The sequence below is a fragment of the Clupea harengus genome, chromosome 10, assembly GCF_900700415.2.
Source record: "Clupea harengus chromosome 10, Ch_v2.0.2, whole genome shotgun sequence".
Lineage (NCBI taxonomy): Eukaryota > Metazoa > Chordata > Actinopteri > Clupeiformes > Clupeidae > Clupea > Clupea harengus.
In genome coordinates this window covers 19,153,029-19,167,663 of record NC_045161.1, presented here as the reverse complement: position 1 = coordinate 19,167,663, position 14,635 = coordinate 19,153,029, and the positions used below count along the sequence as shown (strand labels likewise).

General features: G+C 49.5%; 1 protein-coding gene across 1 annotated transcript in view; it reads left to right on the top strand.

Annotated features, from left to right (window-relative positions):
• Window positions 1–14,635, top strand: part of syde2 (synapse defective 1, Rho GTPase, homolog 2 (C. elegans)) — a 44,419-nt gene that overhangs the window by 27,552 nt on the left and 2,232 nt on the right. The window contains exons 5-6 of the mRNA XM_031574871.2: window positions 9,319–9,500; window positions 10,792–11,023. Coding sequence (XP_031430731.1) covers window positions 9,319–9,500; window positions 10,792–11,023 — 414 coding nt within the window. The remainder of the gene's footprint in view (window positions 1–9,318; window positions 9,501–10,791; window positions 11,024–14,635) is intronic.

The window sequence follows — 14,635 nt, the reverse complement described above, 5'->3', positions numbered from 1 at the left end:
GACAGAAAGAGAAAGGGAGCAAGGGATGAAGGAAGCAAAACTAAATAATAGGAAGTTCCGTGTATGCTCTGTCCCACTCTCTTTCTCTCTCTCTACCCACCCCCTTCTCTCTCTCTTTCTCCTTTTCTCTCCCTCCTCTCCTCTTCTCCCTGTGCCCTACTGCAGCCCAGGAGAGTGGAGAGGATAGAGAGGAGAGGAGAGAGTGGAGAGAGGAGAGAGAGAGGAGAGGAGAGGAGAGAGAGTGGAGAGTGTCCGAGGCCCTGTGTTGGTTTTGGGAGGAGGCCCACAGTGCCAGTCTGGTATCATGGCTGCTTTGATCCGGATGAGTTTGCATGTCAGGCTGAAGAGCGCTGTGAACAGGCGAGCGCGCCGGGATTGAACCGCGGGGAGAGGCGGGCGGGCGGGCGGGCGGGCGGAGAGGACTGTTGGTTTTTGCATGCCGTCGCAATCTGCTCCGCCAAGCGTGTGGGCATTGAGGATGGACTGGGACGAGTGAGGGAGGAGTAGGGAGGAGGAGGGAGGGAGGGAGGGAGAGAGGGAGGGAGGGGGGTGAGGAGAGAGAAAGAGAGAGAGGCCAGAGGGCCAGGGGGGGTGTTGGGGGGTGGAGGGTGGAATGGTTTTTGGTGGTGCAGTGACAGGGGCGGGGAGGGACGGGTCAGTGTGTGTATAGGGTTAGTGTGTGTGTGTATAGGGTTAGAGTGTGTGTGTGTGTGTGTGTATAGGCAAAGTAGCAAACACAAGCATGGACGGGGGGGGGGGGGGGGGGGTTTGGTGTAGCTGTAAGGGGTGGGTGGAGAATGGGGCCAGTGTGTAGAGGGAAAGAAACAAACACAATCTCAGTTTTGGGTGTGTGTGTGTGTGTGTGTGTGTGTGTGTAGAGGGGGTGGGGGTGGGGGGGGGCAGATGAGCTAAAAGGCCCTGTCTGTCACATGGCTAATTTGAAAAGCAGAGGTAGTGAGAGGGATCAACCCCCGGCCAAATAAGTCACAGTTTGCCAAACGTGCCATGTGTGCCCTTTTCACTCTCCGCTGTCTCTCCTCCTCCTCCTCCTCCTGCTCCTGCTCCTCCTCCTCCTCCTCCTCCTCCTCCTCCTTCTCTTTTCTGGGCTGGATGACGGTGTCACTATGAAGAAAGACTCTGACTTTGATCAGCAAGCTGTCAGCACCAGAAAATGAACCAAGCAGACAGATTTATCGGACGCTTATCTAAATGGAGGCCCAAAGTCCATGTGAGACTTGGCGCCAAATTCAGAGTGTGCTTGAGCAATATCAGGTGGCCTTGTGGAAACATACTGTAAGGTGTGTGTGTGTGTGTGTGTGTGTGTGTGTGTGTGTGTGTGTGTGTGTGTGTGTGTGTGTGTGTGTGTGTGTGTGAAACAGGGAGAGACATGAGTGTGTGTGTGTGTGTGTGAAACAGGGAGAGACATGAGTGTGTGTGTGTGTGTGTGTGTGTATTATCATGTCTGGAAGCAGTAATGAGTTTAATGTTCTCTGTGTGCTGACCTGGGTCCTTACTCTAATTCAGTCACCTGCTAAGTAACACTGTGGTTACTCCATCTCACACACTCCCTCCCTCCCTCCCTCCCTCTCCCTTCCTCTCTCCTTCCCTCTCTCCCTTCCTCTCTCCTTCCCTCTCTCCCTCCTTCCCTCCCTCTCTCCCTCTCTCCCTCCCTCCCTCTCTCCCTCTCTCCCTCTCTCTCCTTCCCTCTCTCCCTCTCTCCTTCCCTCTCCCTCTCTCCTTCCCTCCCTCCCTCCCTTCCTCTCTCCTTCCCTCCCTCCCTCCCTCCCTCCCTCCCTCTCTCACTATCATATCTAGCATTCTCTGGATTGTTCTGAACTAGTTCTCTTGCTATTACACAGTCCTAAAAAAGTCTTTCTGTCCTGTGGTGAATGTAGGCCATGTGAGGCTAAGTGGCATGCTGGTAGTGAGTGTGTGTGTGTGTGTGTGTGTGTGTGTGTGTGTGTGTGTGTGTGTGTGCGTGTGTGTGATTATGCATGTGTATGAGTATGTGAGTGTGTGTGAGAGAAAGAGAGAATGTGTGCATGGGTATGTGTGTGTGTGTGCATGGGTATGTGTCTGTGTCTGTGTGTGTGTGTGTGTGTGTGTGTGTGTGTGTGTGTGTGTGTGCGTGTGTGTGTGTACTGCCTGAAGCTCAGCGTGACAGGGAGAGAAGCACAGATGGAGAGTTGGAGGGGGCTGACACTCTGTAAGGCAACCACGTCTCTTCCCACCTAGCGAAAGTCACACACACACACACACACACACACACACACACACACACAGGGCCCATCTGCTTTTGGGACTTGCTCCTTCTAGTAACGTTTGGCCCCTAAAACATCAGCAACATCAAATACAGCATTAGTACTCCTTTGTGGTAATCTATTATAACTTTGTGTGTGTGTGTGTGACTCCTGTGTGTTAATCAAATACAGCATTAATACTCCTGTGTGTTAATCAAATACAGCATCAGTACTCCTGTGTGTTAATCATCAAATATAGCATTAAATACTCCTCTGTGTGTGTGTGTGTGTGTGTGTGTGTGTGTGTGTGTGTGTGTGTGTGTGTGTGACTGACTCCTGTGTGTTAATCAAATACAGCATTAATACTCCTTTGTGTTAATCAAATACAGCATCAGTACTCCTGTGTGTGTGTGTGACTCCTGTGTGTTAATCAAATACAGCATTAATACTCCTGTGTGTGTGTGTGTGTGTGTGTGTGACTCCTGTGTGTTAATGAAATACAGCATTAATACTCCTTGGTGTGTGTGTGTGTGTGTGTGTGTGACTCCTTTGTGTTAATAATCAAATACAGCATCAGTACTCCTGTGTGTTAATCAAATACAGCATTAATACTCCTGTGTGTTAATCAAATACAGCATTAATACTCCTGTGTGTGTGTGTGTGTGTGTGTGTGTGTGTGTGTGTGTGACTCCTGTGTGTTAATCAAATACAGCATTATTACACAGCTGTGTGTTAATCATCAAATACAGCATTAATACTCCTGTGTGTGTGTGTGTGTGTGTGTGTGTGTGACTCCTGTGTGTTAATCAAATACAGCATTAATACTCCTGTGTGTTAATCTATTATAACAGCATTAATACTCCTGTGTGTTAATCAAATACAGCATTAGTACTCCTTGGTGTTGGTCGACACAGAGGAAGGCACTGGAGGACTGAGGACTGGTGGATTCTTGCGTTATGTTGGCCGGGGGGGGGGATGAGTGCTGAAGTGGGTCGGTTCCGACCCGTCCTTATTTCTTTCCTCTGCTCAGTCTGGGCCTAGCAGAAAGAGTGCTGGAGAACCCAGAGACCCAGTAGAACCCAGAAACCCAGTAGAACCCAGAGACCCATCATGCAGCCTCAGCGCTCCCTTCAAAATGAACGCTTTCTTCTCTTTCTCCATCTCTCTCTCTCTATCTCTCACTCTTTTCTCTCTCTTCATCTCTCATTCTAATTCTTTTTCCCTCCTCGCTATCTTTTTTTCCCTCCTTCACTCTCTTCACCTCTCTCTCTCTCTTTCTCTCTCTCTTCCCTCTCTCTCTCTCTCTCTTCACCTCTCTCACTCTCTTCACCTCTCTCTCTCTCTCTCTCTCTCTCTCTCTCTCTCTGCCCCCTACTCTATTCTGGGAAAGGAATATTTTCACAAGGAAGGTGTTGAGAGTCAGCTAGTTGGTTGGGAGGGGTTTAGCCTGGGTCATTAGCTTGCGGCTACATTTGCTGATTCCACATCCTGCTCTCTCTCTCTCTCTCTCTCTCTCTCTCTCCCTCCCTCCCTCCCTCCCTCTCTCTCTCTCTCTCTCTCTCTCTCTATTTCTTCCCCCCTCCACTGAGTCAGCCTGTACCCCACCCTCCCAGCCACCCTTGCCCTGTAAAGACACGGAAAGTCATTAACAAGTGCCCCCTTTGTTGGCGAACAAACACAGATGGTATTTGGCTCACGCATGGGGGATTAACTGAACTCTGGGCTGGCCAGGAGGCGCCCCGGACACAAAGAGGGCCCGGGGCCGTGTGTGTGTGTGTGTGTGTGTGTGTGTGTGTGTGTGTGTGTGTAAAAATTGGGCCGGGGCTGTGTGTGGGTGTCGGGGGCGCAGCAGCAGCGTAAGGCCCCTGCACCCCTCGGCCCCTGCCCCCCTCCCCTGGTGACTGCCCCCCTCCCCTGGTGACTGCCTGAGCTCCGCTAGCTCAGCTAGCTCTGTTAGCCCGTGAGTCCCCTTCAGTGACACGTCAGGCTTCAGTGTGAGGAGCTCCACAGGTTTACAAAGCTAGGAGAATAAGTGGAAGAAGATGGTATGTTTTTTAGCATCATGGGATTCGTAGGACATTTTGCCCTCTGTGCTTGTGTGTCAGGTTTGAAACTACAGTGTTTAAAACTACAGTGTTTGTATGTTCTCCCTCCTTTGGGTAGTGGTCAGCATGTGAAGGACTCACACATCTCGGTGACAGTTATGTCATGTTGTTCTACATATGTTGTAGTAAAGTTTGTCAGCTTGTTTGTGTGTGTGTGTGTGTGTGTGTGTGTGTGTGTGTGTGTGTGTGTGTGTGTGTGTGTGTGTGTGTGTGTGTGTGTGTGTGTGTGTGTGTGTGTGTGTGTGTGTGTGTGTGTGTGTGTGTGTGTGCATATATATGTTTGCATGTGTGTACTCATGGGTGTAACATACTGGACATGTTGTGAAAACACCAACAGCACCTGTGTGAACGACCACCTGTCCCACCCTGACCTTGCCTTTATGAGAGAGCTTTGCGAGTGTGTTTGCCTACATACGTGTGTGTGTGTGTGTGTGTGTGTGAGGATAATAGGGGTTAAGGTACTCGTCAACCAGAGCAAACAGGCGCTGAGTCATAGGCGGCTAATGATTTACTTCCACTGAGGGGCTACAGCTCAGCTCTCGCCTCACTGCCAGCCACTTCACACACACACACACACACACACACACACACACACACACACACACACACACACACACACACACACACACACACACACACACACACATACACCAGGCTGTGTGTGTGTGAGAGAGTGTCTGTCTGTCTGTCTGTCTGTCTGTGTGTGTGTGTGTGTGTGTGTGTGTGTGTGAGAGAGAGAGTGTGTGTGTGTGTGTGTGTGTGTGTGAGAGTGTCTGTCTGTCTGTCTGTCTGTCTGTCTGTCTGTCTGTCTGTCTGTGTGTGTAAATGTGTGTGTGTGTGCGTGTTCAAAGTGGCAAAGATGGGAGTCATTGAGGGTGTGTATGTGTGTGTTATCATTTCACACTCCTGTTTATATTGCATCCATTTATTTTTAACTTGAGAATACATTCATTGTCTACGTGTGACTCTCCGCCCATGCTGACTGGATCCTCACTGGACAATAGGCCTCACCCTCGTGTCCTGTTTGATCACAGCACTTCTGGTGGAATCACTTTGTTTAAGGCCAAGGCCACCATTCTAATCCATTACACGTTTTGTTTAAATTCAGAAAATCGCTCCACACCGTTCAGTGTTTGCACTCAAAGAAACCTTGGTGTTCGTACACAGTCATGTCTCTCTAGTGTTCGTACACAGTAATGTGTGTGTGTGTGGTGTGTGTGTGTGGGTGTGTGTGTGTGTGTGTGTTCGTACACAGTCATGTCTCTCTAGTGTTCGTACACAGTCATGTCTCTCTAGTGTTCGTACACAGTCACGTGTGTGTGTGCGTGTGTGTGTGTGTGTGTGTGTGTGTGTGTGTGTGTGTTCGTACACAGTCATGTCTCTCTAGTGTTCGTACACAGTCCTGTCTCTCTAGTGTTTGTACACAGTCATGTGTGTGTGTGTGTGTGTGTGTGTGTGTGTGTGTGTGTGTGTGTGTGTGTGTGTGTGTGTGTGTGTGTGTGTGTGTGTGTGTGTGTGTGTGTGTGTGTGTGTGTGTGTGTGTGTGTGTGTGTTCGTACACAGTCATGTCTCTCTAGTGTTCGTACACAGTCCTGGCTCGGCAAATGGGAAACAACCATAGTGGCTCAGACATGAACAATCCCAGCCAATCAACACGGTGCTTCAGGAGCACGGAAGGTCAGGGGTGTAATTTGATTGGCTGTTGAGCTCAAATATCAACAACCTTTTGTGAAATCGAACCACGGACTGCATCTTTAATGTTAGGTCTTTCTTTGTAAATGTACGCTCTTTTCCATACATCGTCTTGAAAGTTGCTGATCTACGCTACAAAACTTGATCGTCCGATATGGAATTTGATGGCCCTCCCTCTTTTCTCCTTCGTTGGCATACAAAATGTGGCGTCAGACTTTGAAGGTACACATAAAAACACAGACTTCACAGCTGTGGAGAGGAAAGCAGAGCGTCAGTGGAAAAAACCATGAACTACATGTTTTTTTTTCTCCCATCAAGAGCTTCATCTCCTCAGCAAAACCCCATGAAAGTCCCCGATGATCTCTCCTGAGGCTCACGGGTATTTTGAAAAGAGAGAGAAGAGAACAGCTGCACTGTTTGTCTCCCAAAAAAAAAAACCACCACCTCAATCGTACATCACCAAAACCACCAGTCTCACCAACCGCCTGCCCTCGCCCTAACTGCCTGCCACTTCCTGACTGTTCCTGACTGTTTCTAGTCCCTGCTGGTGTGTTCTCTATCAACACACTCAGAGAGAGTAAATATATGCCCCCCCCCCCCCCCCGTCTCCTGCCCCCAGGTCTGTTTCTCTGCCCATATGTTTTCATGGAGGCCTGACGACCACAACGCTGAGACGCTTCAGCCTGTCACTGGAGCTCTCTCTCTCTTCACGAGGCACAAGAGGACCACTGCTCAGCAATCTCTTGCCATAGTGTGTGTGTGTGTGTGAGTGAGTGTGAGTGTGTATGTGTGTATGTGTGATTGTGTGAGTGTGTGTGTGTGTGTGTGTGTGTGTGTGTGTGTGTGTGTGTGTGTGAGAGGGCAATGTGTGGATGGGGGTGGATAATTGACACAGCAGAGACGTTTTCTGGAGTTTTTTTTTTCTTTGTGTGTTTGTGCATTTGTGTATGTGTGTGTGTGTGTGTGTGTGTGTGTGTGTGTGTGTGTGTGTGTGTGTGTGTTTGAGCCCCCTTTGGGGGAGGCAGCCCGGGTTGGTTGGTGGAATGCGGAGCGAGCGGCGTGCCGGGGCGTGTTGGGTCTTGCGTGGCGCTGCGCCGCGGGTCTCTGCCAGAGCCTCAGTCTGCTGGAGCAGAAAATGAGGCCAGAGGAGAAGTAAGAGGGAGAGAAGGAGAACAACAACAGAAACAGCAGGCTCTACCTGCACCAGGCACAGGATAGACACACACACACACACACAGACACACACACTCACACACACACACACACACACACACACACACACACACACACAGTAAATGCACTGAAGAATGAAGAAAAAGAGAAAGCGCTTTTAATTCACACAGCGTGTAACATGAGGAAAATTGTGACGCTGTTTACAAAACATTCTTGACGGTGTCATGACACAGCTGGGGAGGGGGGGGGGTGTCTGCATTTGATCTTTAAGTTTCATTTCATGCAAGTCACAACATTGGACTCATTAAACCGTTATATAGATGTACAAGTCAGATGTTTCTGAGTTAGTACAGTGAATGAATGTGAAGAGAAAGGAGGATACTCGGCTAATTAAGGGAGAGGTCCACCCCTGAGCTGAAGACCTGCTGACATGCTGTCTTTCATTCCATTCTCGTTCCCTTTTTTGAAAGTATGCCTCTCCTGAAAAGCAGCCCTAATCCCAGCCTAATTCTCAATCTGCGCTTCTCCTCACGTCTCCACCTGAGCTGTGGAGCCAAGAGATTATTATGCCGGAGAGACGCAGGGAGCTCTAGGAATAGACAGAGTACCATTTAGTTAATGACTTTCTTTGGTGAGGCCAGTACACCCGATTAAAAGGGGAGAGCACTGTTTTTTGGCCTCCCTCGTCCTCTAGGCAGAAACTAAGGCACAGACCATAGCCTTGTATGTATTTCCATGCCAGTAAATATCCTCATGATCATTAAATACTTTTCTTTTTTTTCTCTTTCTTGAAATACTGTCTCTCAGCATGTGAAGGATGCACTTCCTAAGTCAAAGGTCACCGTTTGACCAGTTTTAGCAGGCCCTATTTGGGGCCAGTTAATCTGGAACTTTATTTACAAGCTGAATGTCGCTTTGAGAAGCTCTCCGCTCCGCTCTCCAGCTGTGTGTCCCGCCCTTTCATGTGGCCCGGCTGTAAATTTAGCTTCATGTGTGTTTGTATGTGTGTGTGTATGTGTGTGTGTTTTTGTATGTGTGTGAGGAGCTCAGACAGACATTTAGGCTGAAGGAGTCTCTTGTCACAGAGTTGCTGAGGGCTTATCTTGGAGGGGGGGGGGGGGGGGGGTGTAGGGGTAGGGTTGGCCACCCTCTGAAAAGCCCAGAATGCTATTTATACCCACAAACAATAGAGAGAGAGTTTGCTCAAAAACCTGATTCTCTGCCAACTTTCTTTTCTTTTTTTCTTCTCTTCTCTTTTTCTGGTTAATTATTTGTCTTTTTTCTTCTTCTTATTCTTCTCTAAACCCGCCCCTCCTTTAGCTGCCTGAAAAGGAGAACATGCTTGCGATTTTTCTGAGGCTTAGTGGAAATAAATAGTGTGGGTTTCAGATTTGGCTGACTCTTTGTCTGCACTCGCACAGGCCCAGCGTCACAGGTGTGAAAGAGGCTGTCCCTCGCTCCCAAAACTAAACGCCTGCCGCCCCCCGCCCCCCGCCCCCGCCGTTCTCAGAGTTCCCCGTCCCGCGCCATGCCGGGCCAAATTCCGCTCAGGCATCTCACCAGGCACCCATAAAATTTTTAAAAAAAAACCCCGTCGCCACAACAATAGGCCCCACAGCGGCAGCCAACAGAGCTGGCCAGGGAAAGACAATGAGACCAACATGAAGGCAGACGAGAGAGAGAGAGAGAGAGAGAGAGAGAGAGAGAGAGAGAGAGAGAGAGAGAGAGAGAGAACCTTTGGTGAAAGCTCTAGGGTTAGTAATAGCTTTCCATAAAGATTATACTGTAAGTGATTTGTTGGGTATTTAAGCTGTCTGAGGAGCATGAAAGAGATGCTGCTCCGCTGATCTGGGGCCTGTAGGCACCGCCAGCCGTCCTCTCCTCTTGTGTGAAGCTGTCTTGTGTTTGCGTAGCCGCCTCATGACACGTTTACTGCCGCTGGCTGTCATCCTTAAAGCTCCTGTTGTGATCGGTGAACAAGTGAGCGAACAGGGGGTTTTCCTGACACCTGTATTAATCTCTCTCTTTCTCTCTCTCTCTTTCTTTCTCTCTCTCTCTTTCTCTCTCTCTCTCTCTCACCCTCTCTCTCTCTCCCCCTCTCTCTCCAGGTGTGCTTAAAGACTATCTGCGTGAGCTGCCTTACCCCCTCATCACTAAGCAGCTGTATGAGGCTGTCCTGGAATCCATGGCCAAGCGGCCGCTGCGGATCGGCGCCGGCGGCTGTGAGAACGACCAGGCCGACACGGAGCACACCGTCGGGCTCCTAGACATCCTGCCAGAGGTGGAGAAGGTACGTCACCGCTGCTGGGCTGCAGATGGGAACATCGGGAAACGGCCTCAGTGTAGAATAATCATGGAACAATCTGACAAAAGTGATCTACTCTTCCCCTCCCCTAAAAGAGAACGAGTGAGAAAGAGTGACATACAGGCAACATAAAGGGTTCTCACGTATAGGCATAGTTACACCATTGTGTACACACCTAAGGGGATATACCTTACAATTAAACCACAGATGTTTAACTTTGCTAAACACTCACTACTGAAATGCTGTAGCCCCTTGCTAGGCAGCAAGCAGTCGTGGTTCATTGAGAGGCCTGCTTCTGAACAGCCCTAGCCTTGGCTCCCAGGCAGCTGTCTGATCAGCGGACACAGAGCACAGTCCATCTCCCTGTGCACGGGGCACTCAAGCCCTGGGTTGCCCCCGGTGACGTGCTCTAGGCCAATCGGAAGACAGGCTCATCCCCCAGTAGGTCTGTTCAGTTTGCGTTGCGAGGCCAAGTCTCTCCCAATCAAGCCCCTCATCCTCCCCGTCATCCTCCCCGTCATCCTCCCCGTCATTCAACCTGAAACCTCAGGATGCCTGTGTGGCACATCTTTGAATGTGGCGTCACGAACCCATTGTTGTTTGGCAGTGGTAGCGCTAGCTCTGTGCTGCAAGGCATCGTGGGATTGGATGAGTGGCGGGAGCTCTGCCATTGACTCTGCAGGACAGGGGGGAGAGTGGGGAGAGGAGAGGAGAGGAGAGGAAGGGAGAGGAGAGGAGGAGAGGGGAAGGGAGGAGAGGAGAGGGGGGAGGAGAGGAGGGGAGGGGAGGAGAGGGGGAGAGGAGAGGAGAGGAGAGGAGGGGAGAGGACAGGAGAGGAGGGGGAGGAGGAGAGGAGAGGAGGGGGAGGAGGAGAGGAGAGGAGAGGAGAGGAGAGGCTTCCGACTGAAAGGGGAGAGATGCTGGAATAATTGGCTGTGGGTTCACCATGTACCTTAGGCATGCAGACAGCATGTGCAGAGATTGTAGAAATGCCAATGCCCCCCCCCCCCCCCCCCCCAAGGCTCACTAAAACTCTCACCTGCCTTCACCATGTTGTAGAAATGGGTGCTGAATTACCAGGAACCAGCAGCACGCAACCAAAGATATGTAGGACACAACTAGGAATTAATAGCAACTAATGATAGCCAGGATACAAATATATCTGTTGTGAGAGGGGTCGTCTTTCGCGTTCCTGTGATCTCATGCCTGTTGTGAGGTCGTCTTTCGCGTTCCTGTGACCTCATGCCTGTTTCCTGTTTCCCACTCCTTTGGTCAGGTGACACTGCAGAAGCTTCTGAATCACCTGAAGCTGGTGGCCTCGCACCACGAGGTCAACAAGATGACGTGCCAGAACCTGGCCGTGTGCTTCGGGCCGGTGCTGCTGAGCCAGCGGCAGGACGCCTCGTGCCACAGCAACCGGGTCTTCATCGACTCGGAGGAGCTGGCCAGCGCCCTGCACTTCAAGAAGCACATCGAGGTCCTGCACTACCTCCTTCAGCTCTGGCCAGGTAAGAACCAGGAAGAAGAAGAAGAAGAATAATCATGCCCACGATCCTTCTCTTGTTCCTCGGAAGCCGGATGTTCTCCTAGTGAGATGAACGGAGGTCTAGACTCTGCTTGGTTCCTCTGTGCCACCCTGGCATTGGATTGTCATTTGTTCATGTAGTCAGTTAAGGCAGACTAAGATTAAAAAAAGGTTATACTTTTTGGTCTTTAAAAGAAACATTATGGAGTTTCGGTCTAAAAATAGCGGCCAAACTAACATGCTAACTGGCATTTTTTTTTGGCAATGTTGTTGGAGATGTCATGCTGTGAAGGCTTTTCTGAATTGAAATAGGGTGTTCCTACCCTGACCACAGAACTACATAGTGCATAGCCTGCTTGGCTAGTGGGAACGACAGATTATGTGTTTATCTGTCCTTCACATGACCATATTCCATCAAGACTCATTTTGAAGATGATACCAAAAGTAGTTGCTTGTTGCAAGATTATTGCATAGTGTTGCTTTAAGTATGCTTAGTATAATTTAAGTAAGATTGAAGCTAAGTTGACACAAGCATGCAGATCCATTGGACAGTGAGTTAAACAGAACAGCTGCCATGGTTAGTAGGGTTAGTATACTGGATCTGTAGTTTCCTCCGCGCCCTGGTGGTTTGGCCGACAGTCTGGGACAGATTTCCTCTGGGTTCTGATGCTTTATCCCCTTCTAGACACGACTTCTGAAGACTCTGGGTGGGGGGGCTTTGATCTCTGAGGTTTCTCTTGCTGGTAGTCAGAGCAGATAGCCATGTTGCATGCATGTACTTACACTCCTAGATTAAATTCCACCGCCAGCGGTTTGTGGTCACTTGGTTGGAGCGTAAATGTAAACCAAACCTCTTCAGAAGGTGGGGCCATTTTTCAGAAATGGACATGTTGGTAGTGGCGGTGGGGTTGGGGGTGGGGTTGGGGGTGGGGGGGTGATGGTAGTCTCGGGCACTCGACGGCGATCATTTGTCTCTCCTGGCCCCAACTGTTCCCACACGACAGCTGTGGCCATGTGCCTTTGTGGGCGTGTGTGTGTTTGTGTGTGTGTGTGTGTGTGTGTGTGTGTGTGTGTGTGTGTGTGTGTGTGTGTGTGTGTGTGTGTGTGTGTGTGTGTGTGTGTGTGTGTGTGTGGGCATGTGTGTGTGCAGAAGCCACTGGCACAGGATGGAGAGGAGAGGCCTTTGAGTGTAGGGTTGCACTGGTGGACGGATTGCAGGCTGCGTGCCGACGGATAGATTGCAACATGCAGCATTGTTGTGGGGATGCTTTGGACTGGGAGGGGGCATGAAGGGAGGGGGCATGAAGGGAGGGGGGATGAAGGCCTTGGGGAGGGGGGAGGGGGGGGGGGTTGCTGGTGGTTTGAGAAGCAAATGTATGGATTTCTGAAAATATCTTTACAGTAAGAACACTCCCAACACTCTGCCTTCCAGTCTCTCTCCTCTCTCCTCCCCGTCTGTAACTTAGAGGTCCTTCCCGTAATGGAAGCCAAGCATTAGATGTGTGTGTGTGTGTGTGTGTATGTGTATGTGTTCCCGTAATGGAAGCCAAGCATTAGATGTGTGTGTGTGTGTGTGTGTGTGTGTGTGTGTGTGTGTGTGTGTATGTGTATGTGTTCCCGTAATGGAAGCCAAGCATTAGATGCCTTCTGATTAGTTCTGGTATTCTAGTCTTCACCGTAGCTGCATGCAGAGTCATGCCCACATCTCTGTGTGTGTGTGTGTGTGTGTGTGTGTGTTCAGGCATGAAGATGGCCCCCTGACCCTTTCATATCCGGCATGCACATATTATTTTTTTCACATTTTTCCCTCCACCCACTCGGTGGGCGTTGCTGGAGGAACTGCAACCTTGACCACCTGAAATGGAACACTTTTCGCCGTGGCAACCCGGTCTTTACATCTCCCCCGCCGTCTGCATGTCTTTTCTGTGCACACCGAGGGGTAATAGGCAGTGTGTGAAATTAAAGGCATTCCTGTCTTAACCTTAGGCCTTAGCCTGTTTCAAAGACCCCACCTTTCACTGCAGTGGTGTGTGTGTGTGTGTGTGTGTGTGTGTGTGTGTGTGTGTGTGTGTGTGTGTGTGTGTGTGTGTGCGTGTGTGTGTTTGAGTGTCACGTGCATTGTGTACAACAGTAACATGTGTTCAGTGTCACACTATGTTACACACACATCCACATTCATTTGATTACAAATTGTGTGGCCTTGAAGTATACTGAACCTGATAAAATATTTCTCTACAGTTTAAAACTTCCGCTTCAAAAGCTACATTGCTTATTTCCCCATGAGACGGATGCAAACACTCATGCACACACGCACACACAAGCACACACACACACACACACACACACACACACACACTGAGTATGATATTTATAGGAATCGCTTTCACTCTATAATGTGCCCACAGATTTGATTCTCTCACAGAGCACACAATTCAGTTTATGTGACATTGTGGGTTAATGTTTCTTTACTTCCATTAGATATACATGTTAAGTGTGAGGGTGTGTGTGTGTGTGTGTGTGTGTGTGTGTGTGTGTGTGTGTGTGTGTGTGTGTGTGTGTGTGTGTGTGTGTGTGTACACATAGTATGCATATTGCATGTGCACTGTGCTCATCCAAGGGGTATGCCATATTTTTCGGCAGGTCATGCTGTGTGAGCATACGTGTGTGTGTTTATGTGTGTGTGTGTGTGTGTGTGCGCACGTGTATGTTCATGTTTGTGCACACACAGCAGGTGGTCAGGGAGCGATCACGCAATGGCAGAAGGGTAGAGCAACAACAACCCGGGGAGGAGGGAAAGAGAGGAAGAGGAGGAGGGAAAGAGAGTAGGAGGAGGGAAAGAGAGGAGGAGGAGGAGCAGGAGGAGGAGGAGGGTGTTTCCTGAGCGCTGAGGGCTGAGGGTATTTTTAGTCAGTCAGGGCCTGCAAGGCTGTGAGAGGCAGCAAAGCAGGAGGAGGAGCAGGAGGAGGAGGAGGAGGAGCAGGAGGAGCAGGAGGCCTCACTGTGCGGCGAGGCAAGGCCCGTGAGAGAAACACTCTGGCCTCTCCTCCCTCTCCTCTCCTCCCTCTCCTCCCCTCTCCTCCCTCTCCTCTTCTCCCTCTCCTCCCCTCTCCTCTTCTCTCCTCTCCTCCTGCCTTCTGCTCTGTGGGTGGGGAGTTTTCAAGGTTCCTGCCTCAGTTTAACCTTTGAGAGAAACTCCTGGCCAGATGCCCTCAAAATGTTCTTGTACAATATGTAACTTTATTATTATTATTGTTACATCGTACAATAAGTAACTTTATTATTATTATTATTATTGTTACATCGTACAATAAGTAACTTTATTATTATTGTTACATCGTACAATAAGTAACTTTATGCACACAGCTGAATCTACTATGACACCTCAGGGCTCATACTCTCTTATCAAAGAGTAAATAACAGTAAACAACAGTATCCCAGAAGCCTGTTTGTCCCCGATTTCTGTAAAAAAACAGTAATTTTGAACAATATTTTGTTCATTTTATCGACTGGTCTGCCTTGAAGCCATTTTACTTTATTGCTGTTGTGGGATTTGTTGTTGATTTTTGTCATGTTTGGTGATTTGCTGTAGGCTCCC